The sequence below is a fragment of the Fundulus heteroclitus genome, unplaced genomic scaffold (genome assembly GCF_011125445.2).
Source record: "Fundulus heteroclitus isolate FHET01 unplaced genomic scaffold, MU-UCD_Fhet_4.1 scaffold_80, whole genome shotgun sequence".
NCBI classification, from domain to species: Eukaryota; Metazoa; Chordata; class Actinopteri; order Cyprinodontiformes; family Fundulidae; genus Fundulus; species Fundulus heteroclitus.
In genome coordinates this window covers 1,342,892-1,365,885 of record NW_023397252.1, presented here as the reverse complement: position 1 = coordinate 1,365,885, position 22,994 = coordinate 1,342,892, and the positions used below count along the sequence as shown (strand labels likewise).

General features: G+C 41.9%; 1 protein-coding gene across 1 annotated transcript; it reads right to left on the bottom strand.

Annotated features, from left to right (window-relative positions):
* Window positions 1-2,514: 2,514 nt before the first annotated feature.
* LOC118562056 (HLA class I histocompatibility antigen, alpha chain G-like) lies at window positions 2,515-19,000 on the bottom strand. The gene is made up of 6 exons (XM_036134349.1): window positions 18,876-19,000; window positions 18,613-18,626; window positions 18,267-18,431; window positions 6,828-7,124; window positions 3,024-3,128; window positions 2,515-2,921 (listed from the first exon to the last, which is right to left on the bottom strand). The coding sequence occupies exons 1-6, from the start codon at window positions 18,998-19,000 to the stop codon at window positions 2,884-2,886; spliced, it is 744 nt and encodes a 247-aa protein (XP_035990242.1). The 3' UTR covers window positions 2,515-2,883.
* Window positions 19,001-22,994: the final 3,994 nt, after the last annotated feature.

The window sequence follows — 22,994 nt, the reverse complement described above, 5'->3', positions numbered from 1 at the left end:
GCTGTCGGATCTTGTGGCGTTTGTGAAAAAGTCAGAATTTGCGGCGTTCAGCTCCTTCTCCATAATAACCGGCACGTGAGCTGTTGGTGGGTTAGTTGTTCGTGCTGGACTGAATTCATAAGTATTTCACATTTTGTTCTTTTATTGTTTCATGTATTAAATATTAAAATCTTTATAGTTGATATAGCTGTGTTTTTAGTGAGGACCTGGAAGTCGTAAACTTTTATAGTCATAAATTTACAACTAATGAAAACCTTTTACAATGACGTCCATTACTTAGCATTGAAAAAAAATGGTGTCCCATGGCTGTATCTGCTTTGGCGTAGCTGGCTGCCAGCAAAGCCCATTGGCTCATTCCTGTGTCTCCCAGGGGCTTCGGCTTTGTGGCTGTTAGGGGATTTCTCGGGACTCCGTCTCTTCCCTGGGATGGGGGAGTTTCCCTGTGTTGGTCCCTCTTGGGCACCCTCTGAGGGTCCCTTCGGACATCTGGGGTTCTGGTTCCCCTGGCGTCTGGTTCGGTGCTCTGGGGGTCGGCTCTTTGGCTCTTCACAACCACTAGTGAGCAGTTTTCTCCTGGATAAACCTTACACACAGAAGTGCACTCTCACAAACACCTACAGGTGCTTGGATCCAGGTACTTATAGATTCACTTCTGTATAGAAAACTCCTATTATTATCTTCAACTGTCACGTTATACACTTTGTATTAAATAATACTCTATATTCTTCAATGATACTACTCTGAGTAGTTCTACTACTCGCTGCCATAATCAGCATTTTCCCTTTGTAAAACAGTTGATATCAATCAGGTAACTAAACTCAAAGTCCAATCAACCGAGTTAGGTGTGAGCACGACCATAAAAGAAGACCGATGGAATGCAGATAATGTGATTCACCAATGCAGTAGCAGGAAATAAGACTAAACTCATGGTTAGCCCAACAACTCTGCTTGGTAGCAGCGCTCTTTGGGTTGTTTCACAGTGTAATTTGTTGTCATAATTTGACTCAGAGTAATGGCTTCTGAGGTTTCTGAAACAGAAAAGGCAGGGTATGCAGTAATTTACCACAGAAATTACTCTAAATATCTACTAACCCAGCTTTGTGAAACGGTAACCTGACTCTTGCCAGATGGATTTTGTTCCACCACCTGTCCGTCCTCTTTTCTGATATGCTTCTTCAACCACTCACATCGAATCCCATATCAAAACTGAAACCATCTTTTCACTAACAAGGGCCTTCAAAGCCATTCTCTGCTGTTTTTACTGAATTATTATATTGTAGTTTGGGCAACACTGATTAATTAGCAGCATCAATGTGACAAGATTGCTCTAATAAAAATGGGGAACATCTCTGTTGGAGGGTTTGGTTTGTTTTGCCCTAACTGCAACAGCGACAGGGCAGGGAAGGCGCATTCGGCTGAGCAATTCTACTACGGGACAGTGTCAGGAATAGGTAAATACCATTAAACTTTTTCACTCCGTCATGATACAGTGAAAATGGGGACATTTCCAGGATAGCTTTTGCCAGGGTCAGGTCATCCACAACAGGCACTCGGGGGCGTCTGATCACCCCTGCTTCCTCACTGCGAGCCTCCATTGTTGTTTGAATCCAAACAGTTTCTTCTCTGATTCATATGTATGAAAATTTTGCCAGGCGATCCTGAATGGTTCGCCCATTTTATGTGGTATTGAAATCCTTCCCAATGGCAGTGATTCCTGATGGATCTGTGGAGCTCTGTGGAACTAAATCCATCTGACGAGTCAGTTTAGTGAAACGGGCCCCTGAGAAGCTGATAATGATGGGGAAAAATAAAAGCAACCCTGAGGAAACTTGCTAAAACATCAAAGAAATCTATGTTACTCTGAATAGAGTAAAAATTAATAATATATGAAGCAAACAACTCTTAGGAAGGAAATATTTATTTCAACAAATGATAATATTATGTATAAAAATAAGAACATAAACCTTTGACAGACCAAAAGATCAGCTCAACTTTAGCTGCTAAAAAAGATTCCAGGTACTAAATGAGAAAAGCTAACGGTATATCTGTCCACAAATTTAACCCGAGCGGGAATGTAGAACCTTGCATTAAAAATACATTTTCCAAAGACAAAGTAGGGCTAGACGATAATTCAATAACAATATTGATCGATAGATGTATATCAATGATAGAACAAAAAAGGTCAATAAGAGTTTTCCTTCCTTTTGCATTTTAAAGACGTATGTTAATATTACAGTCATTACATCATCCATTCAACCAATCACAACGCAGACCCTGGAAAGCCCTGTCACTAAGCTCCGCCCCCTTTAAAGGGTTCAGAGTGCATGCGTTCTTTTTTTAAAACTTGCAGTTTTGGTAAAAAGTTGGTTGAATAAAGGGTTGATTTTGAATTCAGTGTTTGTGTGTTTTATATCTATAAATAGGTTGCTAAGCAACAGCATAAAATGGCCAGGGCTGCACTTAAAATATATGTTTTGAATTTGTTGATAATAATCGATATCGATCAATATGAGTTTTATTTTATCAATACGTTTTTTTTTTTCTATATCGCCAAGCCCTAAGACAAAGGCTTTTGTTTTCTCCCTTCAGCAGCAACTCTATGGTGTTTTAGTTTATGAAAAGCTATTTAACTCTGCATAAATTCTTTAACAGTCACCTTCATGTGATTAGTTTCATCTGCTCTGAACTGAAACCGTCAGTAGATTAAACAAGTTTGACTTGAACTGGATCTATGGTTCGATAAACAGCTTTTGGCAAATAGAAATTTGGTTTCACTTAATACAAGGTGGGTTAATTTCTTCTAATGTGATGTAGTATTAAAAAAATCAACATTTCATTGAAAGAATTTATAATTAATTCAAACACCAGGCAATGGATTGTTCATCAGGTCTCTGAAATCAGTTCAAAGTGAGTCTCGTCAGCTGAAAGGTCAGAGAGAGTGGTGGTAAATCAAATATAGCATTCAAAAATGGATGAAGGCATCAATAATATATTATCTCAAACACAAAATCCAAGTCACTTACCTCTGTTCCTTTTATAGACCACATATCCAGCAGCAGCAATGATGGAAACCAGAACAAAAGCAATCACAGCAGCTATGATTGGGATGGTAATGTTACTATGCCTCTCTGGTAAACAAAAACAGAACAAAATAAAAGCTTGTTATTACATCTTTGCAAATCTTTTGCATTTATCTAATTCTATCTAATAAATTCTGATGATAAAATCTGAGCTTTTGTAAAACTTAAACAAGTTTTTAATTTCTGTGAGCTAACACTATGGAACACCCTTCCTCAGGTATTATGAGAATCTTAAAATATTATACATCTTTTAAAAGTAATGATGTGACTTTGTAACAGTATGTAGGCAAGTGTAAGCCCACCTGTTTTATTTGTGTATATGTGTGCATATAAATATGTGTGGATATATGCAGGGGTGGTGCCAGCTATTTGGGTGCCCTAAGCGCATTTATTAATATTCAATATATTATCACTATTCAATTCAATTTTATGTATATATATGTTTACAAATGTCATCTCAAGGCACTTTACAAAGTCAGCCTCCATCAGATCCTCCAGGTTGGTGAGAAAGTTTCCTCTCTAAGGAAACCCAGCAGGTTGCATCAAGTCTCTCCAAGCAGCATTCACTCCTCCTGAAAGAGCGTAGAGCCACAGTGGACAGTCGTCTGCATTGTTGATGGCTTTGCAGCAATCCCTCATACTGAGCATGCATGAAGCGACAGTGGAGAGGAAAACTCCCCTTTAACAGAGAGGAGAACCTCCAGCAGAACCAGAACCAGGCTCAGTGTGAACGCTTATCTGCCTCGACCCACTGGGGCTTAGAGAAGACAGAGCAGAGACACAGAAAGCACAGAAGCTCACATTGACCCAGGAGTACTTTCTATGTTAGATGGTAATAGCGGATGATCTGTCTCCCCTGATGATGTCACAGCTAACAGAACCCCAGACCAGGTGTACCTACTATGAAGAGAAAAATGAGAGTGAACCAAAAGTTAAAAGTTGAAATAACAACAAACAATACAAATACAATACAACAATACAATACAAACAGTAGGAAAACTCAGCAGAGTGGGAAAAATCTCAAAAAGGAAAGTTTTAAGCCTGGTCTTAAAAGTAGACGGGTGTCTGCCTCACAAACCAAAACGGGGAGTAATGTTCCACAGGAGGAGAGTCTGAAAACTAAAAGAGTGGCCTCCCATTCTACTTTTAGAGACTCTAGGAACCACCAGTACACCTGCAGTCTGAGAGAAGGATAAGGATTACTTTATTAATCCCCAAAGGGGAAATTGAGTTGCCATTGACATTTAAAAAACACTTATTATACAGACAAAAATCACTCACAATGGACTCCGCTATAGACCACAACAAAAGAGCCACATCATTTAAATCTAATGAAGTACTCTGTTAGAAACATATGGGGTAATCAGATCTCTGATGTATGAAGAAGTTTGATTATTAGGGGTTCCTATACTTTCAGCTCAGAGTCGCATGCATTCGTAGTTTGCATGCAGTTAAACCAGTGCCGGCCCAAGCCTCTTGAGGGCCCAAAGCAGAATTTTTTGGGGAGGCCCTCCTCCCACCATGCAGAATCACCTATGCTAGAAGATTATTGACACAAATATCACGTTACAATGTTATAGCGAATATTATAAATGAATACAGTGATTATACAGTGATTTACAATTATGTATTAATATATAAAATAAATAAATGATACTTAAAATACTTTGCTCTTTTATTAAAACATATTAAATAAATTGTTTTCTCTTGATTCATTCATTGATTTATATCACTTGTTTAAGTTATTAAAATTAAAAGTAGTTAAAATTGGGGTGCCTCCCGGTGGCCCCAAGTGGCTGCTTAGTTCGCTTTGCCTCGGGCCAGCCCTGAGTGAAACTCAAACTTCCTCCAGGAGAGAGAGTGCGCAGAGTCAAGACATATTTTTACCTGCTTTGGTAAAAATATCTGTTTTGTAAAAGCATGGAGTTTCTAAAGATGGCTGCACTAAAGGCTGCCACAGAGTCAGGAACACTGAGCCCCTAATAGCCACATAGATGCCGGGCGGAGTCTGTCCTGTTGGGGGAACATGGGCCGTGGAATAAAGCAATAAATGCCTAAATGACCAAGTGAACTTTTTTAGTACTCCAAAATGCTAACAACCCAGGGTCTAGACCAGGAAAGTCATTTTCCAACTATTAGGTGCACTTAAAATCTTTCATGTAAAGGCCCTCATATGATGGGTAAAACGTCTGTGGAGAGTCAGTGCAGAGTCCGCAACATTTAGTTTTCATGCTCCATTTATCTGGAACAAACTCCCAGAGGACTGTAAACGTGCTGAAACCCTGAGTTCATGTAAATCAAGTTTAAAAACATTTGTTTAGAATTGCCTTTAACTGTTGATGTTGAAATTTGGAGTCCAACTTGTTTTATACTGTATCAGACCTGCTGCTACTATTCCAGTGCAACGTGCTTTCTTCTGTAATGTTTTCCCTCTGTCACTGTAATGCTTTTCTTTCCACTTTCTTTTTTTTGTTGTTGTTCATATACAGCACTTTGAATCCTCTTGTTATTGAAAAGTGCTTTATGAATAAAATTGGCTTTGTCAAACTTTACTGCAGGTGAACACGATTTTCAGCCAGACACAAAATTACATTTTAAAAGGGTTTATTGAAGGGGTAAATAATGGCAGATGAAGCAGGCAAACAGTCACAGTCTTAGCAGAAGAATCCTGGTAGAAAGTGCTGGTTTGCAGCGGTCAGAAGAGAACCGGGAGATGTAGGCGGTGACAGAACCAGCAGGCTGCGTAGATCGGAGAACCACTAGAACAGTTAAGCAAGCAGCTGAAACTCACAGAGGAACAGGAAGCATGACAGCATGGAGACCCAGGCAATCTCAACTAGGAGAGGTTAGATGGCAGGGCACACAGGATCCAGTAGAGCAGGAAACAAGCTGAACTGCAGCATGCAGACACAGGCGACCTTAGCAGAAGTGTCCAGCTGGCAGAGCACACATGAGCAGGTGAAGCAAAGGCAAATCCCATGGGAAGAGCAGTGAAGAGAGTGAGATGTTCTGACTGAGTTGAGTAGGCAGAGGCAGGTATTAGTAAGCTGGTGAACAGGTGAGCTGAGTGACTAATTAGTGGGAACAGGTGGAGATAATCCAGAGTGGGGTGGTGGCTGGACACAGACTGAGCTGGAAAGATAACTGCTGGTGGCTTAATAGTGAACGAATTAACAGAAAAATTCCTCATTAGTGTAAAGTCAAACTAAACAGAACCATAACTATGACAGCCTTGTTTTTTTATTTTTGTTTGTGTGTGTGTCTGTCTATAGCCCCAGTTGGTCATGGCCAATGGCCGAACACACTGAGCGTGGCTCCAGTGAATGTTTCTTCCTGTTAAATGGAATTTTTCCTCTTCATTGCCTCTACATTCATCCAGGAGGAGTGAATGCTGCAAATCAATGACTCGATGCAGTCTTCCGAGTTTCCTTGGATGGAAAACTTTTTAACTAGTCTGTCTGTATGATTTGATTGAATTCACTTTGTAAACTGCCTTGAGATAACATATCATGTGAATTGGTGCCATATAAATACAAAGAATTAAATTGGATGGGCTACATAATGGCATAGTTGGTAGCACCCTCACTTTGCTGCAAGAAGGCCCTGGGAACTTTGCTTACAATCTTTCTGCATGGAGTTAAGATGTTCTTATGCAAGTACTCTCATTTCTTCCCAATTTCCAATAACATGACTTTTAGATTTAGAAGTAAAATACACAAAAAGTATCAGGCACATCATTTGGCTTACCTCTGTTGGTTCTTATAACTGTTTCATCCAGTTTAATGATTTCTTCTTTGTCATGAAGCTGAAACACACAGTCGTACCTCCTCCAGTCTTCAGGACTGATTGAGGAAATGTTCAGGTAAACCCTCATCTGGAAGGTCCCATCATCGTTTGGAAGGATCTCTCCATGATCCACATTCTCATGAATTTCCTCTCCATCTTTCCTCCAGAACATCAGGGCTCTGTTAGGATAGAAACCTGTAGCGTGGCAGCTGACAGGAGAGGAAGGAGACTTCTGCAGCAGAGACAAGGAGGGATGCTCTGGAAATGTAGAAATGAGAAAATCAGGGGGAAACAAATAGGTCAATGGAGTCAGAAAGGGTTGACATAAAAACAGATTAGGGCCACCAGTTAATGGTAAATGATTGGGAATGAGGATGATTTAAAAATAAAATGACAAAAAATAAAACTTCCATTCACATACAGATCAAGCCAGGTAGTTACACTGTAAGAGGATTAACAAACCTATTTTGTGTTGCACCATGCCAGAATGACAGAGAGGACTTCCCAGATATTTTTTATTTCAAATTAAAAATTTCCATAGAGTATAATCAAAGGATATCATTGACTAATATCAAATAATGATATCGTGGATTTTGGAAGCCCAATGGAAGAGAAATTTGACTCATGCTCTGAATCCTGTGTTGCTAAACTGATTTTATGAATTGCTACTAACTCTTAATAACTCAGTATGGATTCCCCAAATGATCTTAACATTAGTTTAAAGAAGCATGTCATATTAAACAGAGAGTAAAATCATAGATTTTAAACATCCCAACATCCCAGTCATAATAAAATCATTTTTATTTGATCTTCTCATATAATTACCTGTTCTCAGCAGAATGCTCTTCCCTCTGTTCAAAGATCTCTTAAGCCAATCAGGGCAAGCCTGGGTGAGAATCATTTTATTCTCCATCGATCTAACATTATTCACGTCCCATACAAGAATCATTGCGGTGGCTTGTGGTTGTAGAGCAATCCATTTCGGAGTCTCTAAATCCAGAGCAATAAAGTCTTCTCCATTATAACCGAACCGCATAGCACCATCACCTCTCTGAGTCTCCTCATCCCAGTAACAGGAAAACATCAGCTGAAAAACATGGACTCCTGAAACGGAACAGAGGGAAAAATCGAAACAGATAAACAACGCAGTTATTAACAATATTAAGGCAAGGCATATTCATTTGTACAGCACATTTTTGTACAAGAGTAACACAAAGTGCCTTATATGATTAAAACATAGGAAAATAAAGCAGAATAAAAGCAAGTAGGAATAAAATGTAGAAAAATTGAAATAATATAAAGCATAATATGGATGGATGGATGGATGGATGGATGGATGGATGGATGGATGGATGGATGGATGGATGGATGGATGGATGGATGGATGGATGGATGGATGGATGGATGGATGGATGGATGGATGGATGGATGGATGGATAAAACATGAGAAATGAACTCGTACGTACTATCATACTGTCTCCCACTAGAGTTTGGTCACGTGATTATGCTCTGTGTTTACATCCCTCCGCGGACGCCACCGCTGCGTGTGAGCGGATCCACGGCGCGGTGACCAGGCTGCAGACACAGCACCCCCGCGCTCTCCTTCTCATGACCGGAGATTTCAACCAAACCTCCCCTTTGTTGCACCCTCCCCACACTCACCCAGTATGTCACGTGTACAACCAGAGACAAAAAAAACTCTATGCACAGAAGAGCTCAGTGAAAGTTTGGTCAGATGAGGCCACTGAGAAACTGAGGGTTTGTTTCAGAACCACAGAATGGAGCATGTTCCAAAGCTTTCATGGTGATGACATCAACAGCCTGACTGAATGCATCACTGACTACATGAACTTCTGTGTGGAGAGCATTGTGCCTACACAACGGCTACGATATGGTGCTTTGCAAACAACCCCCCCCCCCCCCCCCCCCCCCCCGGGTGACCCCTGAGCTGAAAGTCCTCCTGAACCAGAAGAAAAAGGCTTTCAACTCAGGGGACAGAGAGGAGCAGCGTACAGTGGAGAGGTCTCAAGAACTTCTCCGGCTTTGGGCAGAAGAGCAGCAGGGCTGCAGACGGTGACACCAGGTTTGCAGATGAGTTAAACAGGTTCTTCACACGGTTTGACTCCCCTCACACTGGCCCCCTCCATGCCTTCAACTCTCCACACGTCTCCAACCCCCAGCCCGCCTGTGCAGATGAGCTCTGTGAGGTCCTCAGCTACATCTGCAACCTGAGCCTCAGCCTGGGGGTGGTGCCCACCCTGTGGAAGACCTCCTGTGTGGTACCGGTTCCCAAAACGCCGCACGCCAGGGAACCAGCCCACTTTAGACCAGTAACTCTAACCTCCCATCTAATGAAGACAGTGGAGCGCCTCATCCTAGCACACCTACGCATCGTGGTGAGCCCCACCCTGGAGACGCTGCTGATGTACTCCCAACATCAGAGTAGAGGATGCCATCATCTACTTGCTGCAGCACAGACCCGGTGGAATGGGTGGGCACTGGGGGGCCGTGCCCGCCTTGGACTGGAAGCTGTCTTTTTTTTTTTTTTTACTTTGGAGTGGCCATCGTTCTATTACTACTTTCTTTGATGTGTCAATTATGCAATTCAACCAATCAAATCAACGACTGAAGGCAACATGCTAGCCAATTACAGCTGGAGAGGGCCGGGTGGTGGGTAATACATTCATAGCCTTCAGAGACTGTGGTCACCGTCAGTGTCGGTGGTGTGGGATGGATATTCGGTCTGATTACCAAACAATTACAAGAAGTGACAACAAAGCAAGCGAGAGCGAGCTGGAAGGAGTGCCATTAATTTCTGTTTGAAATGTCAGCATGGAAGTCAACACTGGAATAAACATTCACGCTAGGAGGGTTAGCTAGGACAGCTAGGAGCACCAGGAGCAGAACCAAGCAGGAAAACTGCCAAACTGCAGAAACTTGGGTTACTTTTAGGCAGAAGGGAACTCTGCTTTATTCTGATCCTTGTGCTCCCTAGCTGCTGTAAGTACAGAACCTCTTCTAGTATGAATTATTATTTCAGTCAGTGTTCAGCCTGACACCAGCACTCATGTTTATCAGCGTGTAACTTATGCTGGACTTTTGAGTCAAGACAAAGCGCTACAGTTTGCCTCACTGTTGATTTCCAACCCAAACCCAGCATAAAACCTGCCCAACTTAAAAGAAATAAAACAAGCCCAAATCTCAAACTCTCTCATGTTAAAAGCATAGAACTATTAAACACACAAGAACATGTAATTACCACACAACTGTGCTGAAGCAAAGAAAAAGCTTTGCACATATGGGCTCCACACAAAATTTACCAGTCAACCAAATAACACACAAGATCACTTTAACAAGCACAATATATCAACTGGGAAAAAAACTTTTATCAATAGCTTCCCAACGTGAGTTGTAAATCTACCTTAATATAGACTTAATTTCTCTTACAGAGCTCAACCAAACAATTCTCTTTCACAGCCATGAAATATTTTTAAGTTGATCAGTAGAACTCAACCCCTCTTGGGGCATTTACATTGACCAATACAATTTCATAGTGACACTTGATTTTTCTTTTCTTGCTTTATTATAACTATTGATCAATATTATTCATTATAACTATTATTCATTGATGATGTCAGATTCAAAAGATTCAACTTATTTGAAAAATAAATTAATCGGTAAAATTAGTTGAAGGAGATGGCATTTTAATAAAATGGTTTTAGTTTTCTTCCAGACATTGACAACTATTTTGAAATATTGTGCTAGTAATTCTTTCTAAAAGCTCAACAAATGTGGTGAAAAGTTTTCCAAATTTTTATAACCTGCCCATAAGCTGTTTTTGCTCCAGCTCAATGGGTTCAAAAGAAGCCTATTGCTATTTGTTTTTTTTTTTTTTTTTAGATTTTGGGATTTTATTAAGAATTTCTTTCTCAGCACTGTAGGAGTAGTCACAGAGCAACTGTTCAGCCTGAAGCATATAAAAAAAAATTCTGAAAAAGTGTGACCCCCTAAAAAAATGGAATGCCTCACCTGTAATTTGTTTATGCAGCCGGGTCTGCTGCAGCGGGCGCTTTGACTTCTCCAGCGCTTTCAACGCCATCAGACTGGTGCTGCTGAGGGCGAAGCTGGAGGACGCTGGGGTGGACAAACATCTAGTTGACTAGACCATTGACTACCTCACTGACCGCCCTCAGCACGTGCGGCTGCACGGCTGTCAGTCAGAAGTGGCATTCTGACTGACACCGGGGCCCCCCAGGGCACAATTCTGTCTCCGTTTCTTTTCACCCTCTACACCTCGGACTTCACCTACAACACGGACAGCTGCCATGTTCAGAAGTTCTCTGATGACTCGGCCATTGTGGGCTGTGTGTCTGAGGGGAACGAGCAGGAGTACCGGTCGTTCATCAGGGACTTTGTGGACTGGTGTGAGAAAAACCATCTGTGCTTAAACACTAATAAGACCAAGGAGATGGTGATCGACTTCAGGAGAAGACCCCCACCTCACTCACCCGTGAACATCCAGGGGCAGGACATAGAAACTGTGGAGAGTTTCAAATACCTGGGTGTTCACATCAACAATAAACTGGACTGGACTCATAACACCAACGCTCTGTATAAGAAGGGCCAGAGCCGCCTCCACCTCCTGAGGAGGCTGAGGTCCTTTGGAGTGAGCAGGCCTCTGCTAAAGACCTTCTGCGACTCTGTGGTGGCCTCAGCACTCCTCTACGCTGTCGTCTGCTGGGCCCCTGGCCGCACAGAGTGGAACAGAAAGAGGCTGAATAAGCTGGTGAGGAAGGCCACTTCTGTCCTGGGTTGCACTCTGGACAAGAGTGACCAGACGTCCCCGATTTCCGGGGACTGTCCCCGTTTTGGACCACCTGTCCCCGGCTAAAGCTGTCCCCGGAAATGTCCCCGATTTTACAGAGGGGGAAAAAGTGTTACGGTAGCTGGTTGCGCAGCTGATAATATAAAGACGAGGAACAGAGCGCACCACTAGATGGCGGTAATGATCCCTTTGGATGTCAGATGCCATTAAAACACGAAGAAGAAGAAGAGCGCACCACTTTTAAAACAGAAGAAGAAGAAGTGGAAATTCGTTGTCAACCGGTGACAACTGATGGGGAGCTGCTGTGTTATGGTAGGTGTATTAAGCGATTCATTTTATTTGGATCGGGCTGATCCTGTGAGAAATGTTTGGTTCGTGTCCAGGTTTAAAAGTAATCAATAAAACTTAGACAAGACCACGAGTTGCTGCTCACATGAGTGAAAGACACTCGGATAAAATGTAACAGAATGACACATAACAGAATGGCCAGGTCTCACAGAAACCTGGTTACAAGAGGACTACGTTAGTATAAACGAGTCAACCCCCTCCAGTTATTCAAATTTCCACATTCCCAGATCTGTGGGAAGAGGAGGAGGAGTGGCAACTATCTTTCAGTCTGATTTATTAATTAGTCCCAGGCCAACTAATAATTACAGTTCTTTTGAACATTTAACCCTCAGTTTCCCTCATCCAAACTGCAAAGCAATAAAACCTCTTCTGTTTGTTGTTTTGTATCGTCCACCAGGCCCTTACTCTCAGTTTTTGGATGAGTTGTCAGATTTCTTATCTGATTTGGTGTTAAATAGGTTATTATAGTGGGTGATTTTAACATCCATGTTGACACTGAATGTGATAACCTTAGTGTAGCCTTTAAAACTATCCTAGATTCAATTGGTTTTGCTCAAAATGTGCATGAACCGACGCACTCTCGGCTCCATACTTTAGACCTTGTTCTGACATATGGCATTGATTGTGAAGAATTAACAGTATTCTCTCACAACCCTGTCCTGTCTGATCATTTTTTAATAACATTTGAGTTTAATCTAACTGAATTCTCCACCCCCAAAAGAGGGTTCCATTATAGTAGATTTTTATCGGATAATGCTGTATCAAAACTTAAAGAGTCTGTCCCCTTTTTAATATCCTCAGTATTGCAGAAATGCCCTGTAGATGGCAGCATTGCTGTTTCTTCCCATTCACAAATCGATACCTTTGCAAACAATGTGACTTCCTCATTGCGTTCTGCATTAGACAATGTAGCTCCCTTGAAAAAGAAGGTGATTATTCACAGGAAGCTGGCTCCTTGGTTTAATTCAGAGCTGCGTTCCTTGAAGCACAATGTTAGGAAATTGGAGAGAAAATGGCGCTCTACACACCAAGAGGAATCCTACTTAATCTGGAGGGACAGACTATTGTTGTATAACAAGACCCTCCGCAGAGTTAGAGCAGCATATTTTTCATCATTAATTGAAGAGAATAAAAATAATCCTAGATTTCTCTTTAGTACAGTTGCCAAACTTATCCAGAGCCACAGCTCTGTTGATCCATCCATTCCCTTAGCTCTTAGTAGTAATGATTTTATGGGATTCTTCATAAATAAAATTGATGCCATTAAAAATAAAATAATTGGCATCCTCCTAAACATGATTACCTCGTCCTCAGTAAGTGAGGCAGCATTGGAGGAATCCTTAGAACCTGTGCAGTGTCTGAACTGTTTAAAAGCAGTAGAGCTTTCTGAGCTATCTAAAGTTTTAGCTTCATCTAAACCTTCTACCTGTATGTTAGACCCAATCCCAACCAAGTTGTTTAAGGAGGTATTCCCTCTGATCAGTGGTCCTATTTTAGACATGATTAATCTATCCTTAGTAAATGGATATGTACCACAGGTTTTGAAAGTAGCTGTTATTAAACCTTTACTTGAGAAACCTTCTCTTGATCAAGATGAGTTAGTAAATTACAGACCTATATCTAATCTTCTTTTCTTATCTAAAATTCTTGAGAAAGTAGTTGCTAATCAACTTTGTGAACATTTACAAAGTAATGACCTACTTGAGGAGTTTCAGTCAGGCTTCAGAGCTCATCATAGCACTGAAACAGCTCTGGTGAAGGTCACTAATGATATTCTCATGGCCTCAGATAATGGACTTGTGTCTATACTTGTCCTGTTAGATCTCAGTGTTGCGTTTGATACAGTTGATCACAATATTCTCCTACAAAGACTTGAACATACTGTAGGGATTAAGGGGAAAGCATTAGGCTGGTTTAAATCTTATCTGTCAGACAGATTCCAATTTGTTCATGTTAATAATAAATCTTCCTCAAACTCTAGGGTCACTTGTGGAGTACCACAGGGTTCAGTCCTTGGACCAATTCTATTTACTATATATATGCTTCCGATTGGCAAAATTATCAGACAGCATGGGATTAATTTCCACTGTTATGCTGATGATACTCAGCTATATTTATCCATAAATCCTGATAAATCCAATCAATTACTTTGACTGCAGTCATGTCTTGATGACATCAAAAGCTGGATGACTTTAAATTTCCTGCATCTAAATTCTGACAAGACCGAAGTTGTAATCTTTGGACCAGAGTCCTCAAAAAATAAACTTCTTAACCAATCACTTAATCTGGGTGGCATTAACCTGGCCTCTGGTAATAAAGTAAAAAATCTTGGTGTTATTTTTGACCAAGACATGTCATTTAAATCCCATATTAAACAGGTTTCCAGAGTTTCCTTTTTTCACCTCCGGAATATCGCCAAAATTAGAAACATTCTGTCCAGGAGTGATCCTGAAAAACTAGTCCATGCATTTATTACTTCAAGGCTGGACTATTGTAATTCTTTACTATCAGGAAGTCCACAAAATGCAGTTCAAAGCCTTCAGCTGATCCAAAATGCTGCAGCAAGAGTTCTGATGAAAATCAACAAGAGGGATCATATTTCTCCAATTTTAGCTTCCCTTCATTGGCTTCCTGTTAAATCAAGAATAGAATTTAAAATTCTTCTTCTAACGTATAAAGCCCTTAATAATCAAACTCCATCATATATCAGAGCTCTGATTACCCCGTATGTTCCTAACAGAGCACTTCGCTCTCAGACTGCAGGTCTGCTGGTGGTTCCTAGAGTCTCTAAAAGTAGAATGGGAGGCAGATCCTTTAGCTATCAGGCTCCTCTCCTGTGGAACCAACTCCCAGTTTTGGTCCGTGAGGCAGACACCCTGTCTACTTTTAAGACTAGGCTTAAAACTTTTCTTTTTGACAAAAATTATAACTAGTGGCTCATGTTACTCTCAGCTACCTTTATAGTTTTACTGCTATAGGCTTAGGCTACTGGAGTATATCAGGATCTAATTTTCTCACTCTATTGAGTTCTACTGTTCTTCAATTATGCATTATGTGTTGTCATTTCTGCTTTAACTTTCTGTTCTCTCTCTTTTCTCTTCATAGTAGGTACACCTGGTCTGGCGTTCTGTTAACTGTGACATCATCCAGAGAAGACGGCTCACCCGCTACTACCATCTAATGTAGAACAGATTACTAGATCAATGTGTGCTTCTGTGCTTTTTTGTTTCTCTTGTTGTGTCTCTGTTCTGTCTTCTGTAACCCCAGTCGGTCGAGGCAGATGACCGTTCATACTGAGCCCGGTTCTGCCGGAGGTTTTTCCTTCCCGCTAATGGGTGGTTTTTCTTCCCACTGTCGCTTCATGCTTGCTCAGTATGAGGGATTGCAGCAAAGCCATGTCCAATGCAGACGACTCTCCCTGTGGCTCTACACTTCCCCAGGAGTGAATGCTGCTTGTCGGGACTTTGATGCAATCAACTGGTTTCCTTATATAGGACATTTTTGACCAATCTGTATAATCTGACCCAATCTGTATAATATGATTGAGCTTGACTTTGTAAAGTGCCTTGAGATGACATGTTTCATGACTTGGCGCTATATAAATAAAATTGAATTGAATTGAATGATTGAAAACTCTTTGTAAGGCGCTAATCTGGTACGCTGGTTCTCCAGGGATCAACAAGGGCTCGTCTAAAGAGGTTTTAGAACTGATTGGTGACCTTTAGTTTATATTTCAGAAAGTTAGTTATAAGTAGAGTTATTATTACAAGTTGTTTTGCTGATTTATGGTTGTGATTTATGAGCATAGACTTCCAGACTTCCTGACATGATATACTCAGGTTTGAGTTGAGAAGCCTAATTGTCTGAGGATATAACCTCTTTCTGAGTCTCTGCACTGAACATGAGTTTCACTGCACTTCCTTTGCTGTGGTGGAATGAAGAGGCAGTTTAGTTGTAGTTTTTCTTGTGTTTTAAAATTTTCAGTTCTGCACATAATATACTGAGGTCAGACACACCTGGATTAATCAGTCTGTCCAGTAATGAAAGACGGGACACAAAGGAGCTGCCGAAGTTCAGGAAGTAGTGGAACTGTGCTCACAGCCCATTAGTGGGAGAAATTAATCTGCTTCTTTGGGGTGCACAGGCTTCTGATGTGGCCAGTTGACAGTAAGAAACATATATCATCCTTCTTTTTGATGTTAATGCAAAAAAAACTATTGTTCATAGGTATGTAGATGTGAACAGAATGAGTATTTGTTGCACTTTTTGAAAAGGTGGGGGAACTCTGTCTCCACAGACAACCACAGGCCAAACGTTTGTATTTAGTGGATTTTGTTTTCCTCATTTCACTCTCCCCTTAGGAGGCGGCAAAGCTCTTTGGGCCCCACAAAATTAGAAAGCTCTGCTAACAACCCTTGACCACTCCACTCCCACCCCCACTACTTTGCCCCAACCCAGAGACACAGTTCTAGTTTCTATTAATAACACTATTGATGTATTCATTTTATTAATCTTAGGATATACTAAAAGTGTGGAGAGGCATATTCCTGGCTTTTACACTTGATTTCTGTTGTTTAAATATTAATAAATATGTAAAAATAAATGAAACCATTATTGTCCCCATTTCCTAATTTCATCTTGATGAGATGTATTGATTTTTATGTACGAGCAAGAAATGTCCCCAGATTTGATTTCAGAAATCTGGTCACCTTTCTCTGGACTCGGTGGAGGAAGTAGCTGAGAGGAGGATGTTGTCCAAGCTCACATCCATCATGGACAACACCTTTTACCACCTGCACCAGACTGTAGAGGAGCTGAGCAGCTCCTTTAGTGACAGACTTAGACATCGTTGTCTGTAAAAAGGAGCGCTACCGCAGATCATTCATCCCTGCTGCTATCAGATTCTATAATGCTGCACTATAACTGAAATAAAGTGAAAAATAACCACAGTGCAATTACTTTTTAATACCCTGTGCAATAATCCTGTTAAATAAAAGACTTCAGCTGTTATGGTTATCTCACTACCTCACTGTTGTTCTTACCTGGTACCACTTTAATGTACAATGTCAATCCATATGTATATAAGTCACCTTAAAAGTATATAAGTCATCTTAAATCTCTGCTTTCTTTTATTTTTTCCTTGATCCACCGTATATACCTCATGCACCATTTCCTCCTTTTGCCACTTTCTTTTGATTATTGAGCCGATGTGACACTAGTGGATTTCTCCACTGTGAGATCAATAAAGTCTATCTTATCTGAAAACTAAAAGCAGACAATGATTTGAAAAACAGTTGGATTACAAATTTAAACTCGTGATGTTTCAGTAAATTAGAACAGTCAAGGGTAATCATGTGTTTTTAATCTTGATTTAAAGGAAGTCAGGCTTTCAGCACTTTTACAGTGTTCTGGTTCTAGGTATGCAGAGTAGATTTGAGCCAGAAGACCTTAGTGGTCTGGAGGGTTGATACACTGATAACAAGTCTGTGATGTATTTAGGTGCTAAGCCATTCAGGGATTTATAGACTAGCACAAGTATTTTAAAGTCTATTCTCTGAGATACAGGGAGCCAGTGTAATGACTTCAGAACCGGGTTCATGTTCTCTACATTCTTAGTCTTAGTGAGGACATGGGCAGCCGCGTTCTAGATCAGCTGTAGCTGTTTGATCCACGTTTCAGACAGACCTGTGGAAACACCGTTGCAGTAATCAATCAGACTAAAAATAAACGCATGGATTAGTTTTTCCAGATCCTGCTGAGACATTATTCCTTTAATCCTGGAAATGTTCTTCAGGTGATAGAAAGCCGACCTTGTAACTGTCTTTAGATGCTTTTGGAGGTTCAGGTCTGAGTCTATCACTACACCTAGATTTCAGGCCTGATCAGTGGTTTCTAGCTGAAGTGACTGAAGCTGTGTGCTAACTTTTGATCACTCCTCTATTGGTCCAAAAATTATTACTTCAGTTTTGTTTGTATTTAAGAAGAAAAAATTGGCACATCCATGCATTGATTTCTTTTAAGCATTTACTCAGTGCTTGAATGGCTTCACAGTCACCTGGTGACATGGTGAATTAGAGCTGTGTTTCTTCTGCATAGTTATGATAACTGCTGTTTTTTATGATCTGGGCCAGAGGGAGTGAACGCCGGCCACCTGAGGCTCTGGGGACCGGGGGAGAGGCTGGTGTTGGGGAGCAACGGCTGGAGGCAGGCCTCCTGGACCGCCTCACTGGATTCGGGTGCATTGGAGGCCGGCGGGTCCCCTTGGACTTCCTTATGGGACTTCAGAGCGTTGGAGGCAGGTGGGTCCCTCTGGACCAGGCCCTCACGGGGTTTGAGAGCGGTGGGCAGAGGCGAAGCAGGTCCTTCAGCGGCCGGCGACGGCGAAGCTGTCCCTGTGAACAGGGACCAGATAGGCAGGGACAGACTAGCTAGGCTGTCTCCATAGAAAACGTTCCACAGCTGAGACTCATTGATGTGTGGGCTAAAGGAGGCGCTTTGAAGCAGCAAGGTTCTGGCGCCGGAGGAGGCGGCTTGTAGCTCCGCGGAGGTATCAACGGAGGAAGATCATCGTACCCATCTCCCACCAACTGGAAGGACAGGGGTTGCTGCAGGGGCCTGGGCACCCTCCTCCTACCTCTTAGGTGCGCCTCAGCTTTCTCCACAGAGCGGCGTTTCTCAGTCACTGGCTGTTTGGCTGAGGGAGTAGGCTCAGCTTCAGAACGCCCATAACAGCGGTGAGAGCAGCAGTGGCGGAGGAGGCGGACAGGCTGATGAGTAGAGGTTTGGGTGGAGGTGGCCTGTAGAAGATCTGGGCAACCGCAGCACAGTAATTTCACTCGAGCTCTTCGCACAGTGTGGCAATGACGTCCAGGGACTCCCTAAGCTGCTTCTTGAAAAACTCCACGTCTTCATCGAGCCCGGTCTCTGCTGGTCTGCTCACAGAGAGCGGGGTTGGGTCCATCTGGCTCAAACATGGGCTCAGTGTGGGCGATGGGTTCATGTGGCTGGAACGTACTGTCAGGATTTGTGGAGTTGAACCCAAATTCAGCCGCACACAGAGCCACGTTATCAGAGAGTTGTTTTTTTTTTTTTTTTTTTTTTTTTTGGGGGGGGGGGGGGGGATTTTTGCAGCTCTAGTGGCTCGCTTTTTCCGAAAGTAGGCTGACAGGAAGGGGGGTAGAAGAGGGGGAGAGACATTCGGCAAAGGACCGCGGGTTGGAATTCGAACCCGGGTCGACCGCGTCGAGGACTAAGGCCTCTGTATATGGGTCGCACTACCTGCTGCGCCACATGCGCGCCCCGTTATCAGGGAGTTTATTGAAGGTGATGAGTAATGGAGGATGGACAGGGAACTGTACCAAACTGGAGCGCTGATGATGATGGCTGGAGCTGGAAATGGCAGGTGTAGGGAGCTCAGACGGGCGGACGTAGGAAACACAGCGAGTTGGATATCAGGAGCACAGGCATGTAGGCGTGAGGCAAGGCAAGGAAGAGGTATGACTGAAGGAATATTGAAAGATGTTCCGTGAGGATGAGCACTCTGAGGAGGGTTTAAGTAGGCTGTTAGGGGGATGTCACATAGGCAGAGTGGCAGGTGGAATCAGTTTGGCTTAATTGGCGGTGGCAGCTGGCGTTGATCAAGGGTGGAGTGGAGAACTGGGCTGAATGAGAGGTGGAAAGTGCTAGAAACGTCCAGGGTGAAGCAGGCAAAGCTGAGCCCTGACAGGGAGCATGTAGATATTGAATAGCAGAGGACCCAGGATGGACAATTGGGAAACCTCTCATCCACGGGCCTGGGTTTGCATAGGGACCATAGGGACATGTCCCTGCCAAAATTTTGGACTGACCTACTTGTCCCTACCAATAATACAACGTGAATAACATGTTTATAATTTACAATACAATGTTGTTGCTGCAGTCACTTCTTTTCCTCTCACAAATCCGCTTTCTGATGGCTGCTGCTGCCGCTTAATCCGTCTGCCTGCCTTTTCTTTCCTGTCCCTTTAAATCTGCAGCTTACATGGACTGCACTGTGAATGTTTGGAGCCCGAGATTTAAATTTCATTCATACTGGGATACTATGGTTACTATGATTAATACTAGACTACGAGACTAATCCCAATTAAAAAACAAAATATTAGCTACTCTAAAATAGAAGAAAGCTGCTGAGTGCTGTTCTGTAAAGAAGCAGGAGAGACTGTTTTGATTTTTGGAACTTGAGAAATGAAAGTAACCAACGTTAACCTCTCAAAATAGTTTTAATTGTGAAGTATAATGCATTTCATCAACAAAAACCTAATCTCTTTTATAAATTATTCTGTATTAAGCAAGACCAAGTAAAACAGTCTTGGTGTTGTTTTCAACCAAGACATGTCATTTAAATCCCATATTAAACAGGTTTCCAGAGTTTCCTTTTTTCACCTCTGGAATATCGCCAAAATTAGAAACATTCTGTCCAGGAGTGATGCTGAAAAACTAGTCCATGCATTTGTTACTTCAAGGCTGGACTATTGTAATTCTTTACTATCAGGAAGTCCACAAATCACAGTTCAAAGTCTTCAGCTGATCCAAAATGCTGCAGCAAGAGTTCTGATGAAAATTAACAAGAGGGATCATATTTCTCCGATTTTAGCTTCCCTTCATTGGCTTCCTGTTAAATCAAGAATAGAATTTAAAATTCTTTTTCTAACGTATAAAGCCCTTAATAATCAAGCTTCATCATACATTAGAGCTCTGATTACCCCGTATGTTCCAAACAGAGCACTTCACTCTCAGACTGCAGGTCTGCTGGTGGTTCCTAGAGTCTCTAAAAGTAGAATGGGAGGCAGATCCTTTATACTTTTAAGACTAGGCTTAAAACTTTCCTTTGTGACAAAGCTTCTAGTTAGAGTGGCTCATGTTACCCTGAGCTACCTCTATAGTTATGCTGCTATAAGCTTAGGCTACTGGAGGACATCAGGGCCTATTTTTCTCACTCTACTGACTTCTACTGTTCCCCAGTTTTGCATTGCGTTGCATTGAAATGACTGTTGTCATTTCAGCTTTTAACTTTTTGCTCTCTCTCTTTTTTCTTCATAGTAGGTACATCTGGTCTGGCATTCTGTTAACTGTGACATCTTCCAGGGAAGACAAATCACCGGCTATTACCATCTAACATAGTACAGATTACTGGATCAATGTGTGCTTCTGTGCGTTTTTGTCTGTCTTGTTGTGTCTCTGCTCTGTCTTCTGTAACCCCCAGTCAGTCGAGGCAGATGACCGTTCATACTGAGCCCGGTTCTGCTGAAGTTTTTCCTTCCCGCTAATGGGTGGTTTTTCTTTCCACTATCGCTTCATGCTTGCTCAGTATGAAGGATTGCTGCAAAGCCATGGACAATGCAGACGACTCTCCCTGTAGCTTTACGCTTCTCAAGGAGTGAATGCTGCTTGTCGGGACTTTGATGCAATCAACTGGTTCCCTTATATAGGAAATCTTTGACCAATCTGTATAATATGATTGATTTTGACTTTGTAAAGTGCCTCGAGATGACATGTTTCATGAACTGGTGCTATATAAATAAAATTGAAATTGAAATTTAGTTCTAAAGACTGCTGGAAAGATGGAAAAGCAAAGACTGTAGACTATTAAAAATTCAGATTCTTAGCCACAGCCGTCTGAAAAAGTAAAGGTATTTTACCAATATTTCGTTGCTATTATTGCTTCCAAATTCTGTCGACCCTTTGAGGCAGTTTAGGTATAAATAGCAGGTATTTCTTTTACATGATGTACAGTATAACAACACTAGATGCTGCCTACACAACTGCTATTTTTTAGTTTAGACTTTAGCTTAGTTGTAAAAGCATAATTAGGGTTCCACCTAATAATAGCGCTATTTAATTTGACTATTTCAACTTCTAGAATTAGGGTAAAGACAAGTACAAACAGAGGAACACTGTTTGTATTGCTTTTGTTGTACATAGATTTCCATCAGCAAATTAATACAAACGAGGGGCGGAGTTAGACATTCTCATCATCAGGGGCTTAGCCTACAAAATATTTCATAATTACGAGGAGAATTCGGCACACCAAACAAGTAAGAAATTATTTAATCTGTTGATGCGGTGACAAAATTAATTTAAAATTGGCCTTTACATATCTTAAAATTTAATCTGCTGTTCTTTAATAGTTATACTAGTCTATACCAATAGTATATTAATATGTTCTCATTTCATTGATGAAATGAACAACCACTCATGTAACAATTCAGTCTTGGTGTCACCAATCTTACTCAAAGTACAATATTGGGTCTTCCATGTCACTTATGTATTTAGAATAATAAAGGGGGGTGTTAAATCCTGCTTGGCATTGCTGCCTGTCGCACCTCCTCCGGTGCCCATGGGTCAGCTGCAGGGTTGTCAGCCAGGAACCACCATTCACCAACGTCTTGCCCCTTTAATCCTGGAACTTCTCCTGGTGGCGGGGCAGTGATAGGGACATCTCCCTGTCAACCCCTGCAGCTGAAAGATGTTATTTCCTGCAACTGTTGTCTGGGGGTTAGGTGTTATTCCCCCAGGTTCTGTCCTTCCTTTGCAGCCAGAGCCAAAAGCTCCCTTTCTCAGCCTCCTCAGCCAGTTCCTTTGTTGTCTTCCTCAGCCTTCCTCCCATGACTCCCACATCTTTCAGGAGGCGTATGGTCGACAACCCCGGCATCCGACCTCCACTGGGTAGATGGTAGTCTTCCAGCCCGCCTCCCGGCACTCAGCACCCAGCTCTGAGTACTTGGCCTTCTTTCGCTCAAAGGCAGCTTCGATCTCTTCCTCCATTAGCAAAGTGAGCTCAATAAGGGCTACCGCTCTTACCTTTACGGACCACACCACAATGTCTGGTCGGAGAGATGTGGTGGTGATTTCTGTGGGAAACAGCAGCTTCCTGTCCTGGTCGACCCTTATGCTCCACTCCTGGCCAGTAGTGAAGG